Source organism: Sinocyclocheilus grahami, unplaced genomic scaffold, assembly GCF_001515645.1.
Source record: "Sinocyclocheilus grahami isolate Dianchi unplaced genomic scaffold, SAMN03320097.WGS_v1.1 scaffold126.1, whole genome shotgun sequence".
Taxonomy (NCBI): Eukaryota; Metazoa; Chordata; class Actinopteri; order Cypriniformes; family Cyprinidae; genus Sinocyclocheilus; species Sinocyclocheilus grahami.
In genome coordinates, this window is record NW_015505305.1 from 3,524,632 (window position 1) to 3,548,020 (window position 23,389).

At 37.9% G+C, this 23,389-nt stretch overlaps 2 protein-coding genes across 2 annotated transcripts; both read right to left on the bottom strand.

Annotated features, from left to right (window-relative positions):
• Window positions 1–1,964: 1,964 nt before the first annotated feature.
• LOC107590262 (negative regulator of reactive oxygen species-like) lies at window positions 1,965–7,382 on the bottom strand. The gene is made up of 3 exons (XM_016278951.1): window positions 6,255–7,382; window positions 5,012–5,132; window positions 1,965–4,572 (listed from the first exon to the last, which is right to left on the bottom strand). Exons 2-3 carry the CDS (start codon window positions 5,117–5,119, stop codon window positions 2,632–2,634), a joined length of 2,049 nt encoding a protein of 682 aa, XP_016134437.1. The 5' UTR covers window positions 5,120–5,132; window positions 6,255–7,382; the 3' UTR covers window positions 1,965–2,631.
• Window positions 7,383–11,792: 4,410 nt separating this feature from the next.
• LOC107590263 (F-box/SPRY domain-containing protein 1) lies at window positions 11,793–20,342 on the bottom strand. Its single transcript, XM_016278952.1, has 3 exons — window positions 19,724–20,342; window positions 18,380–18,736; window positions 11,793–12,825 (listed from the first exon to the last, which is right to left on the bottom strand). Exons 1-3 carry the CDS (start codon window positions 20,054–20,056, stop codon window positions 12,640–12,642), a joined length of 876 nt encoding a protein of 291 aa, XP_016134438.1. The 5' UTR covers window positions 20,057–20,342; the 3' UTR covers window positions 11,793–12,639.
• Between the last annotated feature and the right edge of the window lie 3,047 nt (window positions 20,343–23,389).

A 23,389-nucleotide genomic window follows, 5' to 3' on the forward strand; every position in this document is an offset into this window, starting at 1 on the left:
TCTCTTTTTCTCTCTCTTTCTCTGTTCAAACCGCCATGACCTAGAGAAACACCACAGCGGTATTCTGGTTACACTCTGGTTTAACATGCACACATGGCTCTGCAGTGTAAACAATACACACGACACACAGCCAGGTTCTCCCATGCTCGCTGCCTCACAGATATTTAGCTTTAATTTGTCTTCTTGTCACACACACTGTGCCACAAAATCATGAGAAATCCCATGTAGGCTGAGGTGCTAGTCAGCGTGGTTTAGGTTTGGTGGTCTACCCTGATGATCCCTGCAGTAAGAAATCTGACAAAGAATCCTTGCATTGGTCGATGTGGATACTTACTGTGGCCACGGCCACATAATTACCTTTTGTTTGTACTTTAGAATCATATATTACAGTTATACAATATTGTATATTGTACATTTGGAAGGATTTTACAGTTAGACAGATTTAAGTTTTACAGTTAGATTTAGAGTTTTATTAGAACCTAATCGCGTAAATGACTGAACCACTTGAGCAATATTTCAGCTGAACGATAAATATGATAGCAATCCTTTACGTCCTGCCACAACTGCCTCTGAGAACTCGGTATGGAGCAAAACCACACCACCGCCACCCCCTCTATGATACTGAGAGCTGGGCAGTTGCTACAGGTCTTAGCAAAACAGGAAATTTCATGTTTCCTTTGCTAGTTTTAGCGAATGCTCTGCGAACTTCTGAGAAACTACATACATGCAATATGTAGTGCAAGTGAGCGACTACTTGGGACTGATATAGCCTATAATAAAAAGCCCATAATATGAAGAACACTCTTGTAGAATTTGACCCCCAAATTAAATCCAAGTCAATCAATATGACCATAACAAGTGTTAAATTCTTAGCAGCAGTCAAGTATGGCTCTTTTAGAGGCATGTTTGCAAATGGATTATGTATTTGAATCAAGGACATAATTACATGTTCAATATTCAGGGTAACCAAATTTAAACGTTTGACAATCTGCCACTGAAAAACCCATGTTGATCCGCCACTAAAAATGTCTTTGGTGGTTACAGCCCTAATTTGATGTTTAACCTAATCTCACACATTAATATTTGACTGGGGAACTTGTTTTATCAAATAAATGAAATTATACATTTAATATAAAAAGCTCTGGCACAAGCCATCAAGTACTAGAAAGAACAAGCTTATGAGTTTGATTGTCAAGGAACACGTATAGCAATAAAATGTCTTACCCAGCTAATGGAACATTCTCACAACTTTCACAAACATTTTTTAAAATTATTTAAATGTTAAGAATAAACATTCTTAAAGTAATGTCTATGGAACATTCTAGTAACTTTATTAATATTATATATGCGTTCTCATAACATTGAGAGAAAACCTTTGAGAGATCAACATTCTCAGAATGTTCTTATGATGTTATTTGTACTTGAACATTTTTATAATGTTGAGAAAACGTTATTAGAACAACATTCTCACAATGTTCTTATGATGTTATTTTTATTTTTTTTATTGCAGTAAACAACAAGGATTACAGTACATACAAAACAAACAGTAAAAAACAGTACGTACAAAACCAATCAATAATTATGATGTTATTTGTACTTGAATATTTTTATAATGTTGAGAAAACGTTATTAGAACAACATTCTCACAATGTTCTTATGTTATTTGTACTTGAACATTTTTATAATGTTGAGAAAACGTTATTAGAACAACATTCTCATTGTTCTTATGATGTTATTTGTACTTGATGTACGTTCTAAGAAACGTTTTTGTAACCTTTAAATAACGTTATAATTACGACAAGAAAACTGGACATTTTATCGTTCTTAGAATATTGAAAAATAGACTAACTTTAATAACGCAATATTATGGATAAAAATAATGTTAGCAGAGCATTGTGAGAAACATTTTTGTAACCTTTAAATAACGTTATAATCATAACAAGAAAACTGGACAGTTCTACAGTTTAGCTTGTACCTTTGTTACCTGGGATATTGAATGCACCACAAGTTGCTTTGGATCAAGCTTTTGCCAAATGAATAAAATAAATGCAAATATAAAATATCATGACAAAGTATAATTGCAACTTTTCATTAAAAGGGAAATATCTTTCACATTGACAAACCATCCAGCAGCCAAACGCTTTTCATGCATTTTAATGAGGATACAATTAAATACATTCATGTTTAGAGACCAATATGGGCTATATCTTTCACATTAATATCATATTTCTCTTCCTTTATGTCCAGTTGTCTGAAAGTAGCAACCTTTAAGAGCATATTTAACATGTTAGCCCCTTCCCAGCAGGCACTGGACGTCTATATAACGTCAGATTGACATTGGGCATGACTTCGGGCAGACGTTGCATTTTGGTTGAAAATGAAAATCGGGTTGACGTCAGTATTTGACTTAACGTTGGGTTTTGGTTACACAACCTAAAAACAACAAAATATCAACATTAGCTGACGTCAGTATTGGATACCAATTTAACATTGACATTAGACGTTGAATTTACATAGAATTTTGGTCACCCGACGTCTCAACCGAAATTTAACCAAATATCAACATCTTATGACGTGTGCCTGCTATGTTATATTACAGAGACATTCATTAGTTTTACAATAGCATGCTTCTCAATAAGGAGCCGGCCTCCAGCATCTCTTTTTAATAGCACGAGGCAACATTCTTGGCTTAAAGGTGAGCATATAAATGACGGATATACCCATGATGGAAACACTAACTGTTACAAAGAGAAGAATGTACCAAACAACAGACTCTTCATTGCTGGAACCACCACAGTGGATGGCGTCAAAAAGCATGACCTTGTGACGCCTGTGGTTTAAGTCCAAACATGTAATCTCTGAGAGATCTACAATACTGATTCCTTTATTCTCCCCGAAGGTACTGTACCAGTTTAAATGGCAACAGTTGAAGGCATTTCCATTCATATAAACAGTCTGCAGTCTTTGAGCTAACATGCCAGCATGTTGGGAGGGGATGGTTGTCAACATATTATCCCTCAAGTCCAGAAGCTTCAGGTTTAATGCTATTAGAGATTCAGGAAGTTCTGGTAGTGAGTTTCTACAGATGTTTAAACTCTTCAAATGGCCGTATAAAGAGAAGTCAAAGTCTTGAAGACCAGTATTACCAAGTCCCAAGTGCTGCAAAGTGTTTGCGAGACCTTCCAGAGATTCCTGTTTGAGGTTTAGGTCTGGATTGTTAGAAAGTTCGAGATGGGTTAGTTGCGTGCCCTTGAACGCTGAAGACGGGATGTTCTGAATGCTACACCCGGCAAGATAGAGCTGTTTTAGGGAAACTATGTTGGACCACTCAACACATCCTGAGGAACTCGGCAAGTAACACACATCCACAGTGTTGTGACTGAGATCTAGTGTACGAAGTTTTGGTAGACTAGCAAAAATCCTAGTTGGGACGTTCTGAAGGTCATTTGTACTCAGATTGAGATGCGTGAGATTGTTCAGCTCGCTAATGGAGTGTTGGCTTGCTTTCAGCTCGGTTAACCTGTTTCGGCTAACGTCCAGTTCATAGAGGGTGACAGGTAGATCTTCAGGCGTCAAACTGAAGGACTGTAAACAGTTGCTTCTCAGCCTCAGCCAGTAAAGATGCGGCATCTGCTGAATGAATCCCTGAGGGAAGTAGTTCACCTTGTTTTCACTCAAGTCCAGTAGCTCTACTGAGGAAAGGTCACCATGAAGGTTCTCATTCCAGAGCTCTACTGTGATGCTGCTTACATTTTGCCCCAAGTTGTAGTACTCAACACTAGTGGTCCAGTTTGAATATGTGTAATTTGATAAGTGTTGGTAAAAACCAACTCGATTATTGGACAACAACAAAGTTCTTATTTGGTTTTTTGTTGGAAGGAATGGAAAGAACAGCAAATGGTTGTCAGACAGATCCAACGTCTCCAGCTGAAAGGTCTCAGTCAAATTTTGATTGGTTATGAACCATTCAATGGAATTGTGGCTGGCGTTTAGGACCAGCAGTTGGGTCATTTCAAAGTTGACCAAACATGGTAAGCAGTTGAAGGCCAGGTTCAACCTTTGGAGCTTTTTCATATGATCAAATGCCCCATCGATCTCAAACAACAAGTTTCTCTCGACGTTCAGCTCCCTAAGCTGATGAAGGTTTCTGAATGTTGACTCATCCAGCCTCAGCATGGCATTCCGGGACAAGTATAGAGACTCAAGCAAGGACAGATTCTGTACCAGCAGAGACACCATGTCCTCCGAGAGGCCATTACCTGAAAGATCAAGGGTCTTTAGTTGGGACAGAGAGCTTAAGGACTGGGCCACTTGCTTATGTCCATAGTAAAGCTCGTTATTGGCTAAATTGAGTTTTTTTAAAAGAGGCGATTCAGAGAACACACTCTCTTCCACCGTCATTAGCCGATTGTTCCCACAGCTGAACGTCCGTAGAAGAGGATACCTGGAGAGACAACCATCTTGAAGATTTAACAGAAGGTTATTGTCTAAGAAGATCTCCTCAGTTTTATGTGGTAAATGATCTGGTATGGCAGTAAGCTGACAGCTGTTGCACAGAGCCGTGCTTTGGATCTTGAGACGGGGAGAGAGACAAAAAAAAGAGAAGGAAAGACTGATTTAGATTATTCTTACACACAATGGAAAAATAATGAGCTTAATCATTTCCACTACAGGTGAATCTTTTCTAAGCCCATGGAGAACATCAAAGATAGACAAACAAGCAAATTTAGCCCACTTGTGGTTTGCTGATTAGACTTCATAATAGTTTATACATGTTAAACATGTTTAGTCAAGTAACCTAAAAATGTACTTCATGTGGTAACATCAGGTTACACCACAAGTAATAGCTTGTTAAGGTAACAGCTGTAAGATTTAGCATTTTGAATACATCTTCTATTTGAAAACTACTATGTAATATGCTAAAGGAATATGCTTATTTCCCTTCCAGAGAATTATCATGCACATCAGTGTTCATCTAAATGTATTTGTAGTCTTCCCATTTCTCACATACCAGCCTGCAGGGAAAGGTCTGCGGATATCCTGAGACTGAAAGCAGGACCATCAGTAGTGGCACCACTGCATGACAGAGCACGATGGACAAGCGATCGAACACCGGCATCTTAACATGATCACTGTAATGAAGTAATAAAACATGACCACAATGATATATATATATATATATATATATATATATATACAGTATATATGTTATTAGATATTAAAAAGATATGATTACTTACAGGTACTTTTTTATTTATGCTTTATGTAAATGCACTATTACATGAACACTTTACAGTGTCCATGTAAAGGTGCATTTACAGAAGTATTTTTGAAGTTCCTAAAATATTATTTTGTAAATCTGCTTGAAATTGCACATCGCTGTTGCATTAGAATGTCATTTTTGTAATATATGAGTACGCAAACACTGTAATATAAAGTGCATCTCAAATCGTTTAGACACTAAAATTCTTCCTTTAAGACACTCCATTTAAAATTTTTATATCATAACAGAAAATACTTTTGACACCTAGCGGTCTACGTGTGGCAGGGACAGCGGAAATTTGTGGCTGCAGCTAACATCAATCGACTCCAGCCAACTGTGATACAGGTTATAAATCAGATTGACAAAATTTTGTCACAGACATTAATCAATATACACTGGCCCTAAAAACATTTGGACACTAGGTCAAACTTAAAAACGTATTAATGTCACTGCATTACCAAAATACCTAACCAAATGGCATTTATTCAAAAGAAAGAGTCACTTCAAGCTTAAATCGAAGACATATTACTTTTAATAAAACAAATTTAATAATAAAAAAAAATAAAAATTTTAAATATAAAAACAGTAGATACTGCACATAATTGAAGTTCACTCTTAAAAATCTAAAAGGTCATCATTTGAGAGATCTAAAAAAGTCATTTGTTTGTTGATGCCAGTTGGTTTGATATTTTGTTTTCTAATTTTATTTGACCTTTTGAGTGTGACCTACGAGTCCAATTACTTTTGGGTCCACTGTATGCATCAAAGGTAAGACACAATATCCTGCAAACAGTTAAAAGAGCTCGATCACCACAAAAATGGATAATATTGCGCCTTTGAGTAAGATACGGCAGGTGACTATCCCTGTAATGAGTGTACTGAAAGTCGTATTAAATCAAAGACAAACCAAAAGACAATGTGCTATTAAACATTCACCCTGGCTGTTTCACATTTATACACAGTCTGACGTGGTTATACCATGCACGCTTACCCCAGTGGCCAGGATCGCACCCTCCGCTCCTCTGTGAAGTTTACAGAAGACCATTACATCGGTTTGCGGGGAGGTTCTGTTGGCTTGGTCTCTCCGAAGATGCAAACTGCTTGACATCTGCATCTCTGCAATGTCTTTAGTAATTGCGGAAGCAAGCAAGCAACGGAAACGCAGTCACATGAAGGCAGCCAAGATCATACATTTTACACACACGCACGCGCGCACACACTGCAGGGTCAGAAATATGCACATTAAATATGTAAAAATCGACCACTTCCCACAACAGCAAAAGTATTTCGGTTTCAGTAGGCTAACAGAGCAGGAGAATGAGCATGAAGGACATTTAATGGTTCTTACATAAAAAACATGAGGAAAAATATTAACGTGATAACCGTCACGCGTGGAGGTGCAAAAAGCACCTGTAAAAGTTGTATGTTGCACAAACATTTCGACCTTATTTCTGTCTTGTTCAGTAGACCACAAACCTACCAAGTGAACACACCCAAAGCACCCACTACTGGTTTCACTCATCAGATACTACTCGAGAGGAAACCACCAAGAGCTCACACCCTTCCTGCTAGAAAGATGCAGGCCCATCACTTCTGCTCGTTGAAACCGTCATATTCTTCTCACAAGCTGCGCTAAAGTGAAAACTTTTGAAAACATTCACGCGTGCCACACTGCTTCATCAACAAACACGTCTGCTGACAGCCATCAGCCTAAAAGCGATCCCGTTTTTTTCATGACATTAATGTATCTCACCGCAGCCCATTTTAAGTTCCCTGCAGTAGCCTACATTGCACAGCAAAAAGAAAGGCGTGCGGATTATAGAGTGCAATCAAGTGTGACCTGTTTTAAGGTGCTGCATATACTAAAACCTTATAGTTTCACATAAATAAGACATCTGAAGTGCTAAAAATAAGCACATTTGTGCTTGCTTGTGCAAGACTTGTGTTGTGTGTGGTTCCCAGACCATGGCTAGTGGTTGCCATGCAGTTGCTAGGCTACTGCTAGCACACATACATCACGGAGACGTCTATATGACGTCTGCAAGACATATAGTTTTTAGAGCTTTTGCTCATCTGCAATATACGTCGACGTTTCCTATCAGATGTCAAATAGACGTTTAGAAGATGTTTCTAAGATGTTTATGATTTAGAATGTATGTAAAACTGACATCTTAAAGATGTCCATCAGATGTTTGTACACAGCAGATGCTTTCCAGATGAAGCGATCTTTAACAGACATCTTGCAGACGTGTGCATGCTATCTGGGTTGTAGTGTGTTGCTGTGCCCTTGTGTTGGGACATTTTAGTGCATTGCTATGCAGTTTCTAAGGTGTTTTAAGTTTCAGTATGTGTCTATGCAGTGGCTAGGGTGTTTCAAGGTCAGAGGTGTCCAAACTCCTTCCTGCAAAGTTTAGCTCCAACTTGCTTCAACACACCTGCCTGGAAGTTTCTAGTATGCCTAATACAGGGGTGGTCAATGTCGGTTCTGGAGAGCCACAGTCCTGCAGAGTTTTGCTCTAACTTTGATAAAAACTCACCTGACTGCTGATTTTTAGTAACTCTTAGACCTTGATTAGCTAGCTCAGGAGTGTTTGATTAGGGTGGGAGCTAAAGTCTGCAGGACTGTCCCCTTGTCCAAATACCTACACTTGCGGTCTTGGCCACTTGAGAGCGCATGCGTGCGACAGGAAGCAAGTGTACCAGACTGTCCCCGTCTTAAAAACGCCAAAGCGCAGTGCCCCTAACGCACATTAAATCCACACTCCGCTCCGGAGCGGTATTCGAGGCTTAGTGTATCCCATCATGCATCATGTTGTGGAAATAAATCGTGAGACTTTTTGCTGAGATCTCGGAGAGGTCACGGAAACCTTTCCAATGTAGCCTATATTAAATATTATTAATAATTAGATATTAGCTACATATAATTTAAAGTGAAAACTTTTGAAAACATTCACGCGTGCCACACTGCTTCATCAACAAACACGTCTGCTGACAGCCATCAGCCTAAAAGCGATCCCGTTTTTTTCATGACATTAATGTATCTCACCGCAGCCCATTTTAAGTTCCCTGCAGTAGCCTACATTGCACAGCAAAAAGAAAGGCGTGCGGATTATAGAGTGCAATCAAGTGTGACCTGTTTTAAGGTGCTGCATATACTAAAACCTTATAGTTTCACATAAATAAGACATCTGAAGTGCTAAAAATAAGCACATTTGTGCTTGCTTGTGCAAGACTTGTGTTGTGTGTGGTTCCCAGACCATGGCTAGTGGTTGCCATGCAGTTGCTAGGCTACTGCTAGCACACATACATCACGGAGACGTCTATATGACGTCTGCAAGACATATAGTTTTTAGAGCTTTTGCTCATCTGCAATATACGTCGACGTTTCCTATCAGATGTCAAATAGACGTTTAGAAGATGTTTCTAAGATGTTTATGATTTAGAATGTATGTAAAACTGACATCTTAAAGATGTCCATCAGATGTTTGTACACAGCAGATGCTTTCCAGATGAAGCGATCTTTAACAGACATCTTGCAGACGTGTGCATGCTATCTGGGTTGTAGTGTGTTGCTGTGCCCTTGTGTTGGGACATTTTAGTGCATTGCTATGCAGTTTCTAAGGTGTTTTAAGTTTCAGTATGTGTCTATGCAGTGGCTAGGGTGTTTCAAGGTCAGAGGTGTCCAAACTCCTTCCTGCAAAGTTTAGCTCCAACTTGCTTCAACACACCTGCCTGGAAGTTTCTAGTATGCCTAATACAGGGGTGGTCAATGTCGGTTCTGGAGAGCCACAGTCCTGCAGAGTTTTGCTCTAACTTTGATAAAAACTCACCTGACTGCTGATTTTTAGTAACTCTTAGACCTTGATTAGCTAGCTCAGGAGTGTTTGATTAGGGTGGGAGCTAAAGTCTGCAGGACTGTCCCCTTGTCCAAATACCTACACTTGCGGTCTTGGCCACTTGAGAGCGCATGCGTGCGACAGGAAGCAAGTGTACCAGACTGTCCCCGTCTTAAAAACGCCAAAGCGCAGTGCCCCTAACGCACATTAAATCCACACTCCGCTCCGGAGCGGTATTCGAGGCTTAGTGTATCCCATCATGCATCATGTTGTGGAAATAAATCGTGAGACTTTTTGCTGAGATCTCGGAGAGGTCACGGAAACCTTTCCAATGTAGCCTATATTAAATATTATTAATAATTAGATATTAGCTACATATAATTTGGTAGTAAAACAAAGAGTTGCACGTTTTATTGGTGCAAATGAGTACTGGTGATTAGTTTATAAAACATTTGCAACTGCTTTTTATCATTTAATTAGAAGTATCACAAAATTGTGTCATCTGTTATAGGGACTACTGAACAGACATTTAAAAGTTGATTTTAAAATGCAAAGTATTGAAAATAAAAATAAAGCTCTGTGGTCACTTGTGGTCTTCATGCTCACTTGAACACTTAGACCAAATACAGGAAATACATCATATAAGTAGTCAAGTGGTCAAGTGCAAAGACTGCAAGTGTGGGTAATTGGACAAAGGGTGTGGCTCTCCAGGACTTGGCCACCCCTAGTAAGACCTTGATTAGTTGGTTCATGTGTGTTCAATTGGGGTTGGAACAAAACTGCAGGACAGTGCAATGGTCCCTCAGGAGCATGATTTGACACCAGGTTCTAGGTGGTCAGTAAAGCCTATCACAAGTCTCTATGACAGCAGTTCTAATATTTTGACCCCATGGCCCCCACGTTGTCCAAAACAATATTTGAAGAGTGAATGGTTTGTCCAGTTATTCATGATTTACTGGATACGGATTAAGTATAAGAATTTTTGCAAATATTTTTTACTCACAATTTCCACCTGATGAAATGTTTTACAACTTGACATGACTAGGAAAATGTATATTCATAAAATTTGTAAAAATGCCCATGGAGTTTTAAGATTTTATTAATTTACAGTACTTTTCCAGGTCTATCAATCTCAACTTTAGAATTAGACTACTTTATATATTCAGATTTTCCAAGACAGTGAAAAAAAAAATTGTTAGAGGGGAGAATTAAAATGAGAAATATAATTTGTCTTATTTTAAATAATTTTAAGTCATCTAAATGAAGTAATTGTCCTTTCCTACCATTTTAGACAAACTGCAGCACACAGAATGAACACTTAAAGGGGTCATATGATGCGATTTCAATTTTTCCTTTCTCTTTGGAGTGTTACAAGCTCTTGGTGCATAAAGAAGATCTGAAAATCCATAGACATATTCTTAATAAAAGTAAAGAGTCAACCACGCCTACCTAAAACGGCTCGTTCTAACATGCCCCCACATGTTTCCGTCATGATGTGGGAAGATTTGCATAACGCCGCCCAAATGTTCACGCAAAGAAAGAAGGCGTAACTTTTATTTTCGCTGTAGTATTGTTGTTGCCGCCGCCGCCATGTCGTGAAGACACTGTGTGTTTCGTTGTGAAAGGGAAACTACTTTGTTTGGCCTTCCAAAAGAGCACGATATCCGCTTCGTCATGCCTGGAGCTGATCCGTGCTGGTTGCTGAGGAAATACATCAACTTCACGCTGTGGATCGCCGGATCGGCTTTCACCGTGGACGAAGCGGAGTGCAGCCCGGGGTCACCACATGTGATTGCCGCAAGCCCGCCCGCCGCCGCTCACTCAAGCCGGCCTCCCCTCACTCTAGCCGCCAGCCTCTGCTCACTCTAGGCCTCCGGCCTCCGCTCACTCTAGCCCGCCATGTGTGACGCTGTGTCTCGTTGTGAAAGCGAAACTACTTTGTTTGGCCTTCCAAGAGAGGACACGACTAGAAATCAGTGGTTAAGTTGTATTTACAACACTGTTCCAGAACAGTTCAACCCAAATATTCCGATATGACCAGTGCATTTTATGGAGGACTGTTTACTGATCCTGGTAGAGTAGACTACAATGTTCTGACTCACAGACTGTAAGTATGTTTTTTTATATTTAGAGAATTTGCCACTGACGATTCAAATGCGAGCTTTGAGCAGTGTAGAGTAGCACTTGTTGTTTGTCATTTCTCCGATCACAAATGCAGACATGGTTTTATGTTTACGCGGCGCGATGCACTGCAACGCATAAAAAGACAGTATAAGTCATTATAATCAGTAATTATGTTCCCACTGGATGCAACAAATGCCTCTTTTATAATGGGTTTTAATGTTTTTGTCTCGTCGCTCCGGCCGGGACATGCCATCACAGTATGGTAAGGGGCGTAACATTTCTGTCACACGCTTGAGGAATTCGGCCAATCACAACGCACTGGATAGCTGGCCAATCAGAGCACACCTCGCTTTTCGGACCGATGAGCTTTGTAAAAATCGACGCATTTCAGAAAGGCAGGCATAGAGGAGAAACAATAATGTACAGTATGTGGAAAATAATGTGTTTTTTTAACCTTAAATCGCATAAACACATTTCATTACACCAAATACACAAAATAATGTTCTTTTTAGCAGCATCATATGACCCCTTTAAAGAAAAAGGCCGATGTGACTGTCAACCATTGTTTTGCCTTGTGGAGGAACTAAAGATGATGGATGCCACCTTGTGGTGAAACAAGAACAACTATGGGCTTTTCATGAATTCCTAGATACCAATATGATAGACTATTATATCAACAGATTGAATTCACATTAAGGGCAACAATAGAACAGGCTAAGATACGTTCACAGTCTGGCACAATTTAGAGTTTATTTGGAGTCTCCATAACCTCAGTTATAGTAAAGATAGACCTCAATAAATAAATACTATATACTTCTACATCACAGTTAAGATGTACAGTAACAAACGGAATAATGACATACTACCTTTACCTGTCCTTAAAAATAATAATAAAAAACAGAGGAAGAGACTGGTATACTGCATGCAGATAACTGCTCTGGAAAAAAAACAACAACGGTAAGATATCAGTACATCATTTTGGCTTACTTCATGTCATTTACTTGCACATCAATTTGTTTTTGTGTGTGAAAACTTGAGCCATCCTTGTACTCATTCAGTAGCTTCTCATTCCATGTGTTGTGTTACAAAATGGTTGTAATGAATTAGAAAACTTTGCCACTTGTCTATTCTAGTTTGGCTTAACAATTCATAAAACAGAACAGCTGCTCCCTGTGCGATTTAATAAATTAGATTAAAACCAGGTTAAAAAAATGTCCCAGGTCTTCAAAATGATTAAAAGCAAATAGATGTTCAACTGAAATCCGCAGATGTGTGTTGGACATCCTCATCATCAACAAGCCCACCACCAACCACCTATTTCCCCATTTTTTTTACTCAAGATGTGAAAAGACAAGAGTCTTATGTATGTCAAACAGCAGTTGTCGTGATGCTCTCCGGTTCTAATAGTTCTAATACTTATCCATCCAGGGGTCTTCCCAGATACACCATAGTCACTTCAGTGTTCCCATAGACGGCTGACACAGCTGGAAACAGGCATGTTTTGGGCAGCCCTCGGAACGCCACTCCAAGGAACTCAAAATCTCGTTCAAAGGCTAGTGTCTTATCATCCATGTCTAGGATTACACGTATTCTCTCCCCCATCTGGAAAATAAATACAAGCATATTATAGATACTTCTTTTTTAAGGAAAACTTCATCATTTTCTCTCCCTCCTGTTGTTCCAAACTTGTATGCTACCATTTTTCCCATCAAAAGGAGGTGAAAAAAGGAGATGCAAAAATGAAAGTCAGAATTTGTGCTCTGCATTTAACCCATCCAAGTGCACACACACAGCAGTGAGTAGTGAACAAACACACACATACATGAACACACACCCGGAGCAGTGGGCAACCATTTTTGCTGGGTCCCCCATCTGGAAAATAAATACAAGCATATTATAGATACTTCTTTTTTAAGGAAAACTTCATCATTTTCTCTCCCTCCTGTTGTTCCAAACTTGTATGCTACCATTTTTCCCATCAAAAGGAGGTGAAAAAAGGAGATGCAAAAATGAAAGTGAAAGTCAGAATTTGTGCTCTGCATTTAACCCATCCAAGTGCACACACACAGCAGTGAGTAGTGAACAAACACACACACATACATACATACATACATGAACACACACCCGGAGCAGTGGGCAACCATTTTTGCTGCAGCGCCAGGGAACATTTGGGGGTTTGGTGCCTTGCTCAAGGGTCAAGGGTCTCACCTCAGTCATAGTATTAAGGGTGGAAGAGAGCGCTGGTCACTCACTCCCCCCACCTACAATCCCTGCCAGTACCGAGACTCAAACCTGCGACCTTTGGGTTACAAGTCCGACTCTCTAACCAATAGGCCACGACTGCCCCTGGCACTTGAAATTGACAGATTTCACAGAAAATCTCACAGGGTATGATAGGAACAGCCATCAAACTGTTAGCTTCAGACATCTTATTCCATCTAGTCGGAGGATTTCAAAAATGATTTAATATTTTGAGTCGATTTTTAGAACACATGTTATTTTCGTGCATCTGTGAAGGTTTGTTGTTTTAGGAATGACTTAAAAAGTCATAAAAAAAATGTATGTGAGATCCTCATTGTCACGGTGCGTGCGGGGAGATGAAGCGAGGACTCAATCGCTGGAGAAATGGTACTTTATTTTAGTAAAAAACGAAACAAAAACAAACTCAAAACCACCCCGAGGGGGAAAAACAGACAGGCAGGCCTAAAGCTGCACACAGCCAGGGAACATTTGGGGGTTTGGTGCCTTGCTCAAGGGTCAAGGGTCTCACCTCAGTCATAGTATTAAGGGTGGAAGAGAGCGCTGGTCACTCACTCCCCCCACCTACAATCCCTGCCAGTACCGAGACTCAAACCTGCGACCTTTGGGTTACAAGTCCGTCTCTCTAACCAATAGGCCACGACTGCCCCTGGCAGTTGGAATTGACAGATTTCACAGAAAATCTCACAGGGTATGATAGGAACAGCCATCAAACTGTTAGCTTCAGACATCTTATTCCATCTAGTCGGAGGATTTCAAAAATGATTTAATATTTTGAGTCGATTTTTAGAACACATGTTATTTTCGTGCATCTGTGAAGGTTTGTTGTTTTAGGAATTACTTAAAAAGTCATAAAAAAATGTATGTGAGATCCTCATTCATTTTGTGTATGGCCAGTTTGTAAGCGAGGACTCAATCGCTGGAGAAATGGTACTTTATTTTGGTAAAAAATGAAACAAAAACAAACTCAAACCACCCCGAGGGGGAAAAACAGACAGGCAGAGCTAAAGCTGCACACATGCAGACACGAAACACACACAATGAGAAATGACGGATCAGCACAGGACGGCAGACACAAGGAGAATAAATAGGAACCAAACGAGGAGGCTAACGAGGGAGACACAGGTGGAGCAACTAAAACAATAACGAGGTAACAAGATGGGAGGGGCCAGACAATAGACAGGAGAGAGCACATGGCAACAGACAAACACAACACAAGCCATGTGCTCCCAGAACACAGTCATCTGGTGGCCCTCCTGGGCACACCGGCTGAAGACTGTGACACTCATTCATTTTGTGTATGGCCAGTTTGTCTCTGTAACATTTACAAAGTTGGGCAGTGATCCCTAGTGTTTTAAAGTCCATTACAATTTTAAATGTTGTGTAGTGTATTCTGTTTTCTGCAGCAATACAATTCTCAAACAAGAGATTCTCAGCGAATAATAATTCCTCACATAAAGTTAAGAAGCAGCTTTGGAAGACTTGGAATATAGTGCACGAGTCATATTACGACTGCTTTTATGGTGTTTTTTTCAATTTTTGGAGCTTGACATCTGTGGTCGCTATAAATGTTGTTGTATGGACTGCACAAAGATTGCTGTATAAAAATTATTCTAAATATCTCCTTTTCACAGAAAAGATAACAGCAAAAATAACAGGTTTAGAAAATGAGTGAGAAAATAATAATGACAGAATTAAAAAATGTTAAATTATCTCTTTAAATTAATTTAAAGAGATCATTTAAATATTTACGAACAAATAATGCTAGCGAGACAGCTTTAGTATTAAGACCAGTAACTAAGTTAGATGTTGAAAAGGTAGTCATGTCTCTTATGTCCTCAAGGGCTAAAGATATCTATAGTATAGACACACTTTTATTGAAACAAATTAGTTCCTCAATAGTTAACCCTTTAACACATATTATTAATAGTTCATTAGATCAAGGGAGATTCCCTACCTCTTGGAAACCGACGGTTGTGGCCCCTATATTTAAGGGAGGCGACCCCTGTTTAACCAGCCATTATAGGCCAATTAGTGTCCTCCCCACAATATCAAAAGTTTTTGAAAAACTGGTGGCTAAACAAATTATTGACCATTTTAATAATAGTCCTTTTCAATTACATCCGATGCAGTTCGGCTTTAGGATAAATCATTCAACAGAAACGGCTACTTGTTATTTTATTGAAAAGGTAAAGGCATTAATGGATAAAGGTGGAGTGGTAGGAGCTGTATTTCTTGATTTACAGAAAGCATTTGATATTGTAAATCATAATATTCTTTTATATAAATTACTCAATTTAAATTTTTCGACAAAATCTTTACATTTAATTGAATCTTATCTCTCCTCCCGTTCTCAGGTAGTAAAAATTGATAATTATAAATCCAATTCACTATGCCTTTCAACTGGTGTTCCACAAGGGTCCATATTGGGGTCAATTCTCTTTAGCATGTATATGAATGATTTACCCACGGTGTGTCAACAATGTAATATCATAATGTATGCTGACGATACAGTCATTTTCATGCATGGTAAAAATGCAGAAGAGGTTGCAAATAAATTGACAGATGTTCTGGTAAAAATCATATCCTGGCTCAATCAGTGTTATCTGAAATTAAACGTGTCAAAAACAGCTTGTATGTTCTACTCTAAAGGACATAGTGTTGATATAACACAGGATATTTTCATTTCGGGAGCGAGATTACAGGTTGTTTCGGAATATAAATACTTAGGGGTTCATTTGGACTCAAATCTTGGTTTTAAAATGCATATAAAAAAGGTATGTAAAAAGGTCAAATTTAATTTAGTTAATTTTCGAATTATTAGAAACTCTTTATCAAATGAGGCTGCAAAGGTATATTTTAATTCTATGATTCTTTCTCATATTACTTATTGTCTGACAAGTCGGTCTAATACACATGCTATAGTTCTAAAAACTTTGGAATTATTGTACAAACAAGCACTTAACATTTTAGATTAAAAAAATAAATAAAAATTTCACCATTGTCATATCTTAAATACGTATAACCTGCTTAGCTGGGAAAGCATCACTAAGTATAAAAATGTTTGTTTAGTTTATAAGATTATGCATGGTTTAGCTCCTCCTCCTCTGGTTGATTTTATTACATTTAAATCTATTGAAAACAGAGTAACCAGAGGTGCAGCTAAAGCTGATTGCATAATTCCACATAGAAAAACCTTTTTGGTCAAGCTGTTTTTTCATTCAGAGCATCACATAAGTGGAATTCAATACCACAATCAATTAGAGAATGTGCATCATTTAACTAATTTAAGCATCATTTTAAGAAATGGCTTTTTCATAACCAACAATGTGAACATTAATGTTGTTATATTTATATGTTGTTCTTAATAATCTGCTATATATTTTAATAAACCTTTTTGGTCAAGCTGTTTTTTCATTCAGAGCATCACATAAGTGGAATTCAATACCACAATCAATTAGAGAATGTGCATCATTTAACTAATTTAAGCATCATTTTAAGAAATGGCTTCTTCATAACCAACAATGTGAACATTAATGTTGTTATATTTATATGTTGTTCTTAATAATCTGCTATATATTTAAAATTTTTTAATCCATATTTCGGTCCCACTTTATATTAAGTGGCCTTAACTACTATGTACTTACATTTAAATTAATAATTTGGTACAATGCACTTATTGTGTACATACATGTTTTTACATTGTACTTATATTTTAAAAATACCTGCATGTAATTACATCTGTAATTAATTTCTGTAATTACATTTATAATTACACTGTTGACCCATCCCTTACACCTTAACCCACCCTTAAACCTACCCATACCACCAAACCTGTCCCTAACCTTACCCGTTTCCCACCTCAATAGCAGCAAAAGTGTTTTGCAATTCAGTATGAACACAATAAGTACATTGTACTTATTTTTTGATGTAAGTACATAGTAGTTAAGGCCCCTTAATATAAAGTGGGGCCCATATTTCTTTATTATTTTATTGTCAGTTTGTATAATTAGTTGCTTAATTTTTGGTTGAATTTCATTGTCATTGTTTTTTTATTTTGTTTGTTTCTTTTTTCTTCTTCTAGTTTTTTGGCCTAATAACATCTGGCAAAGGGACTACCAATGAAAACTAGCCTTTGGGCTAATTTGGGTACATTTACATTCATGAATGTTGATTAATGTACACTGTCCCTTTTTTTTTTGTGAAAAAAAATAATAATAATAATATTTCACTTAAAAATTACAGGTCTGACATAATTTACTCAATGTCATGTAATTCCATTCATAGTTTGCTTTCTTCTGTGAAACACAATAATGTTTGAATGTTTATAGAATGTTTCAGCTGTTTTTGTCCTTCTTAGGATGAAAATAATACAAAAAGGGCATAAAGGTAGCGTTAGACTAACTCATATGACTTGGCTGGTATATTTTAAGTTACTTTAAATAATAAACAGAATTGTAAGCCTTTTTTCAATTTCAAATCAAATCAAAACATATATAGTGTATGGATTTTGTAAGAAAATTGTATCATCGAGCATCGGAGTCTGATAGCTTTGACAGCTGAGTGTCCAACATTTCACACATGGTCTTTTCAGTTATTTAAGTGCATCATCAGGGTACTTGAAATGCACTTTTTCTTTTTGAAAACTTTCGGTATGAACAATTACACTATTTATACTACAAAATGACATAGAATAGTGCATAAATACGCATATTGGGATGCACCTTACGACTATATCAAACATGGCGACAAACCCAAAGCATTCTCTTTTGTTTTTTACAGAAGAAATGACATGAGGGTGAATAAAAGATGACAGAATTTTTAGGTGAACTATCCTTTGGAATGGCACGTTTTTATGTATATATACTGTATATAGTAGATTCTCAGGCTCTGCTACCTGGTATTTTGGTGCGTTGTTGCACTGGGGGAAGTTGCCGTTGACCTCTCCATTGTGAAGCAGGTTATTGTCTACTAGATTCCATCCCCAGCTCTGGTCATCGCTGCCTAGAAGCGCCACATAGCCCTGGCATTGCATGGAAGCCCTCTTGGTCGCAATGCCGATCACCGCCACCGTGCCAAGAGGACCTTCCCACCAGATCTCCCAGGCGTGCCGGCCCTCTGAGAAGCCAATCTTCCCACGCGCACCATCAGTGCTTTGGGCGATGGGGTTACGGTGCAGAGTAAACCCATTTTTCTTGATATATACATTCCTAGAGCAGTCATGGGAGCTCAGGGCATGCTGGAAAGACTTCAGCTGAGGACAGAAGAAAATGCAAGTTACTCCAAACTTATGTCCAATAAAATTTGATCTAGAATGAGATGGTAATTCTATGATACCACACGCTCTATATATTGGGGTGTAACGATACACTCAGCTCACGGTTCAATACGATACACAATAATGGGTTTACGATGGTAGTACCACAATATTTGAAACAAAGTTCAAACTGAAATTCAAATAACAGATTTATTTCCAATACATTGACAATTTTCAGTAACTTTCTTTTTTGTACATACAACTCATTAAAGAACTGACGACATTCAAGGTCGCCAATAAATTAATAAAAACTGAACGCACTCATACACACGAACACACACATATACACGACATATGTTCAAAAAAGCATGGTAATACCATGGTTTATTTATTTGATTATTTTATGCAATATCAGCATCAATTATAGTGTCAAGAACAGGGTAAAATAACTTATAAATAACTAAATAAATGAGTAAACATATTCAGCAGTACCATGATACACGTAAAACACCATGGTAAATGTCCAAGAAAACACGGTAATACCATGGTACTTTTTGTAGCTTTGACACGACCAGTCAATACAGGATCTTAATAATTCAGTCATTTATATGGAAATTATCAATTTTCTGCAGCTTTGTGTGCATAAACTGCAGGCAAGCTACTGATGATGTTACTGTATTTGGTCCAATATTTACAAATGACGTCATACATTGGAGACCATTAGCACTGTTCTGACGGTCACCTACCAACATAACTGTATTCAAAAATACGATTTAAAAAAATGAAACGTGTTATGTTTATTATTCGAAACATAAAAGCACATAATACCACAGTTTTACGCGGTGAGCAAAGTCTAGTCTATTTAATAAAAAATAACATTTAAAAAAGGCACATTGGCACGATGCATGATTGTAAGTACTGCGTTGTAAATTATATGAATTCAATTGATAACATATTAACATGAACTAATTTGAACAATCTTACTTTTGCTTTATATGAAGCCAGGTTGCAGAGGATATCAGTGCGCAGCGATTCTTCGCTGAGCAAGCGGGCGCACAGACTCCGCCACACCTCGCTGTTTTCATCCGCCAGACAGCTGTACCAGTGCCAGCAGACGAGCGAGCAGTTCATGAGATCCGGCAGCTCCAGATAGGAGAATATGTGCTCGAGAACTCGGCTGGGTAACCGACCCGCGATGCTCGACCCACCGCCTAATAATGCGGCAGAACCGGCGCCCGACGAGGAGGAGCAGCAGCCCGCGGCGGCAGCGCCCAGCCCCGCAGACTGCGTCCCTCCACCGACCCCTGCGCCAGACATGTCAAACTCCTCCGCTGAAAGCAACCGTTATTACAACCGCACAGCCGGATCGCACCGCGGGTCAGAACGCCACCGCTGTCCCGCGAAACGCGTTCGGCTGACACATCTCCCGGTGTTATTGCAGTTGCGGCCAAATGGATCAAAATCTAAGCTATGTGACTATTGTAAAGGTCCTGAACGGCGTGCGGTCAACAATTCCGAGCTCAAAATACAGAATAGATTGTACGAAAATATATCGTTCAATTAAGTCTCTTTATAAATTAATTATAATTATCCACATCTCGTATTTAACACGTTGTAAAGCTGTAAATGGGCTACTCTTTCTGTTTCTGTTTCACATGAATGATGATTCGTGAAGGAATCATTCTTTCATGAATCGGATCAGTGAATCGGTTCAACTGGTCCACAAAAGCGTTCGCGTTGGTGCGAGTCTCAACTAACTCTTTGAATTGACTCTTTTGAACACGTTCGACTCGTAGTGAGGACCGATGAGTGAACCATTTGGAGTGAACCGACCAACGGATCGGAAGGTAAATTAAAGGTAAACCAAAAAAAAAAAGAAAAACGTTAGCAGAAAAAATTCAAATAAAATGTCCCGTAAAAATGATTGTAAGACGTTAAATGAGAATGCTTGACCATGACGTTATATTCAAATTAATTTGAGGTAAAAACAAACAAACTGTTCTTTGAAACGAGTTGCTTAAAAGAACCGATTCGCGGTAATGAGTCTACCGTTCATATTTCATATTATACACTTCTTTAAGGACCTCGCAATTGACTAGATTACGTATGCAAGGGAGGGGGAAATGCGACGTTACAGGAAAGACCACTAGAGAGCGCCGTTTATTCTATAATTCTATAAGTAAAATAAACACAATGCTATTATCAAAATCACATTTTTTAATACATAATATAATTAAAACTCTTATTAAAGAGTTAAAGTGTGCATTCTTTTTTTAAACTAACTCTAGCCATTGCTGAATATTTAATCAAGTTTAACTCACATAAACCTAATAAAGCTCATTCGTTTATTAGAAAAAGGAGAAAAAGGTCACATTCATGGTTTATGTAATACATGCCTTCAGTCTGTTTCTCAGAAAAACAGCAGCTTGGATTTGCAATTATCCTAAATGACCTATTATTAATTATTAACTGTATTATTAAACCCTCAGAGTCATTTAGTGGCTTGAAATGGCAAGGACTAATGGTGTAATTTATTCTTAACACTCAAAAAGAAAAGATAAGATTTCCTGAAATTCTCGGATGTTGTATAGAATATGCTTTTTTCCACCTTGGTTATGCAACTGTCTGTTTGCTGCATGATTCATTGCTGTTGCTTGAATGCTGTCAGTCCTGATGGATCATTAGCTCTAAAGGAGGAAGGTAGTGAATGCTAATATTTTCTTCAGAGGAAGAAGATATATCATTCGGAATGGCTCAGCATTGCTCTGCCACATGCTTTGAATTAGCTGGCATCTATACTACAAGGGGTTTAATGGGTTTATTAATGCTTAAACGTTTATATATTGTAAAGTCCATGTTTTCACGTTCTGTGAAACTAGCTGTCAGGCCGGATTGACTGGTTGACTGGATATGATGTCTGCTGCTTTATGTAAACCACCACCACAATATGCTGGGGGGGCTGACAGTATTAGAGTTACTGTATTGAGTTGACTATAAATAAGGGAGTAAATGTGATTATACTTCTAAATCCAAAAAAGGAGAAAAAGGTCACATTCATGGTTTATGTAATACATGCCTTCAGTCTGTTTCTCAGAAAAAGAAGTATTAGAGTTACTGTATTGAGTTCACTATAAATAAGGGAGTAAATGTGATTACACTTCTAAGTCCGCCAGGGGAAACCATTAAAACGTTCTCCTGCATTGCTTCTGTTTTTTATGGTATTTTAGTGCGGTTGATTATGCAAATGAAACGAATAGTTCTCATTTTTTATAACTGTTACTAAAATCATAAAACATATTTTCAATACTTGATATAATATAAACATTAACAGAAATAAAATAAAATATAAAAATGTGTTGTTTGTTATATAATAAAATAACCACATCTAAATAAAACTAAACTAAAAATGTAAAGCTAATAAAAACTGAATAGATGAACATAACACTATAAAGTAAAGCAGCCACTAGATGGATCAAATCCTTCTCCAAATCAGCCTTCCCTTCAATTTCTAATCTTGAGCAGCGATTTTAAGTTCCCTAATGATTCGTGATAACCTGAAATATCAGATATGAACAGTAAATTCATGAAAAATAATTTTAAGGCATTATTTTATATATTCTAAAAGAATAGATGCCGTGTAGGCTATATCAATACATCGTCCATAGCGCACGTACACCTGTTGTTAGTGGGTGGAGACGGAGGCCCCGCCTCTTTTCCCATCGGGACCAATCAGGAGTTCGATGGACGTTAGAGGGCGGGGCGAAGCCCAGCGGAATTTGAAGCTCACTTTAAATGCATTACGTCGGTTTACGGGACAGAAACGGTAGAGCAGACCCGGGAATTTAACGGTATTTCGGATATATTGTGGTTTCGGGTGTACATGCATCTCTGTGCAATGATCGAGATATGCTCCTCAAGTGAGTATGCATTTTGAAATTTCATATTTGATATATACGTTAGATGAATTGCTTAACTGGTCTGATTTTGAGTAAACAGTTACGTTTGAAGAACTACTTCTGAATTGCTTCACTGCGTATTTTAAATAGAATTTGAGGTGCGCGATGTTGCATTAAAAGCATCACAGAAAAAGGTCCACAAATGTAAACATTTTGAATTAGTTTGTGGTTAGTTTTATAAACCTTTCCTCCTAACATTACAAACATTACTGGTCTACTTAAGAAATGTTGTGTTGTTTGGGAGTGGACTTAATATGTGCCATTTGACATTGGGTTCAGTCTATGTTAGAATGTTAGAATAAAACTATGTTGTTTTGTTGTTTCGTTGCGTCCTTATTTCACGTTATTCAAGTTAAGGTAGACTATGGGATGTACATTTCAGTGGTTCTTCAGTTAGAGGCACTTGGGGGTGAATTTCGGTACAAATTGTGGTGGTCATTCTGTATGTTGCAGTTTTTGGAGAAGAAGCTTTGGATTTGTCAACACAAGAAATTACATAGAAGTCAATTCATATTCTCTCAAAATAATTCAATTCATATTCTCAAAAAAAAAATCAATTCATATTCTCTAAAAAAATAATTCAACTCATATTCTCTAAAAATAATTTAATTCATATTCTCTAAAAATAATTCAATTCATATTTCTCTAAAAATGAATGAATTGTTTCTAAATTGAAATTCCGACTGAACAAGCG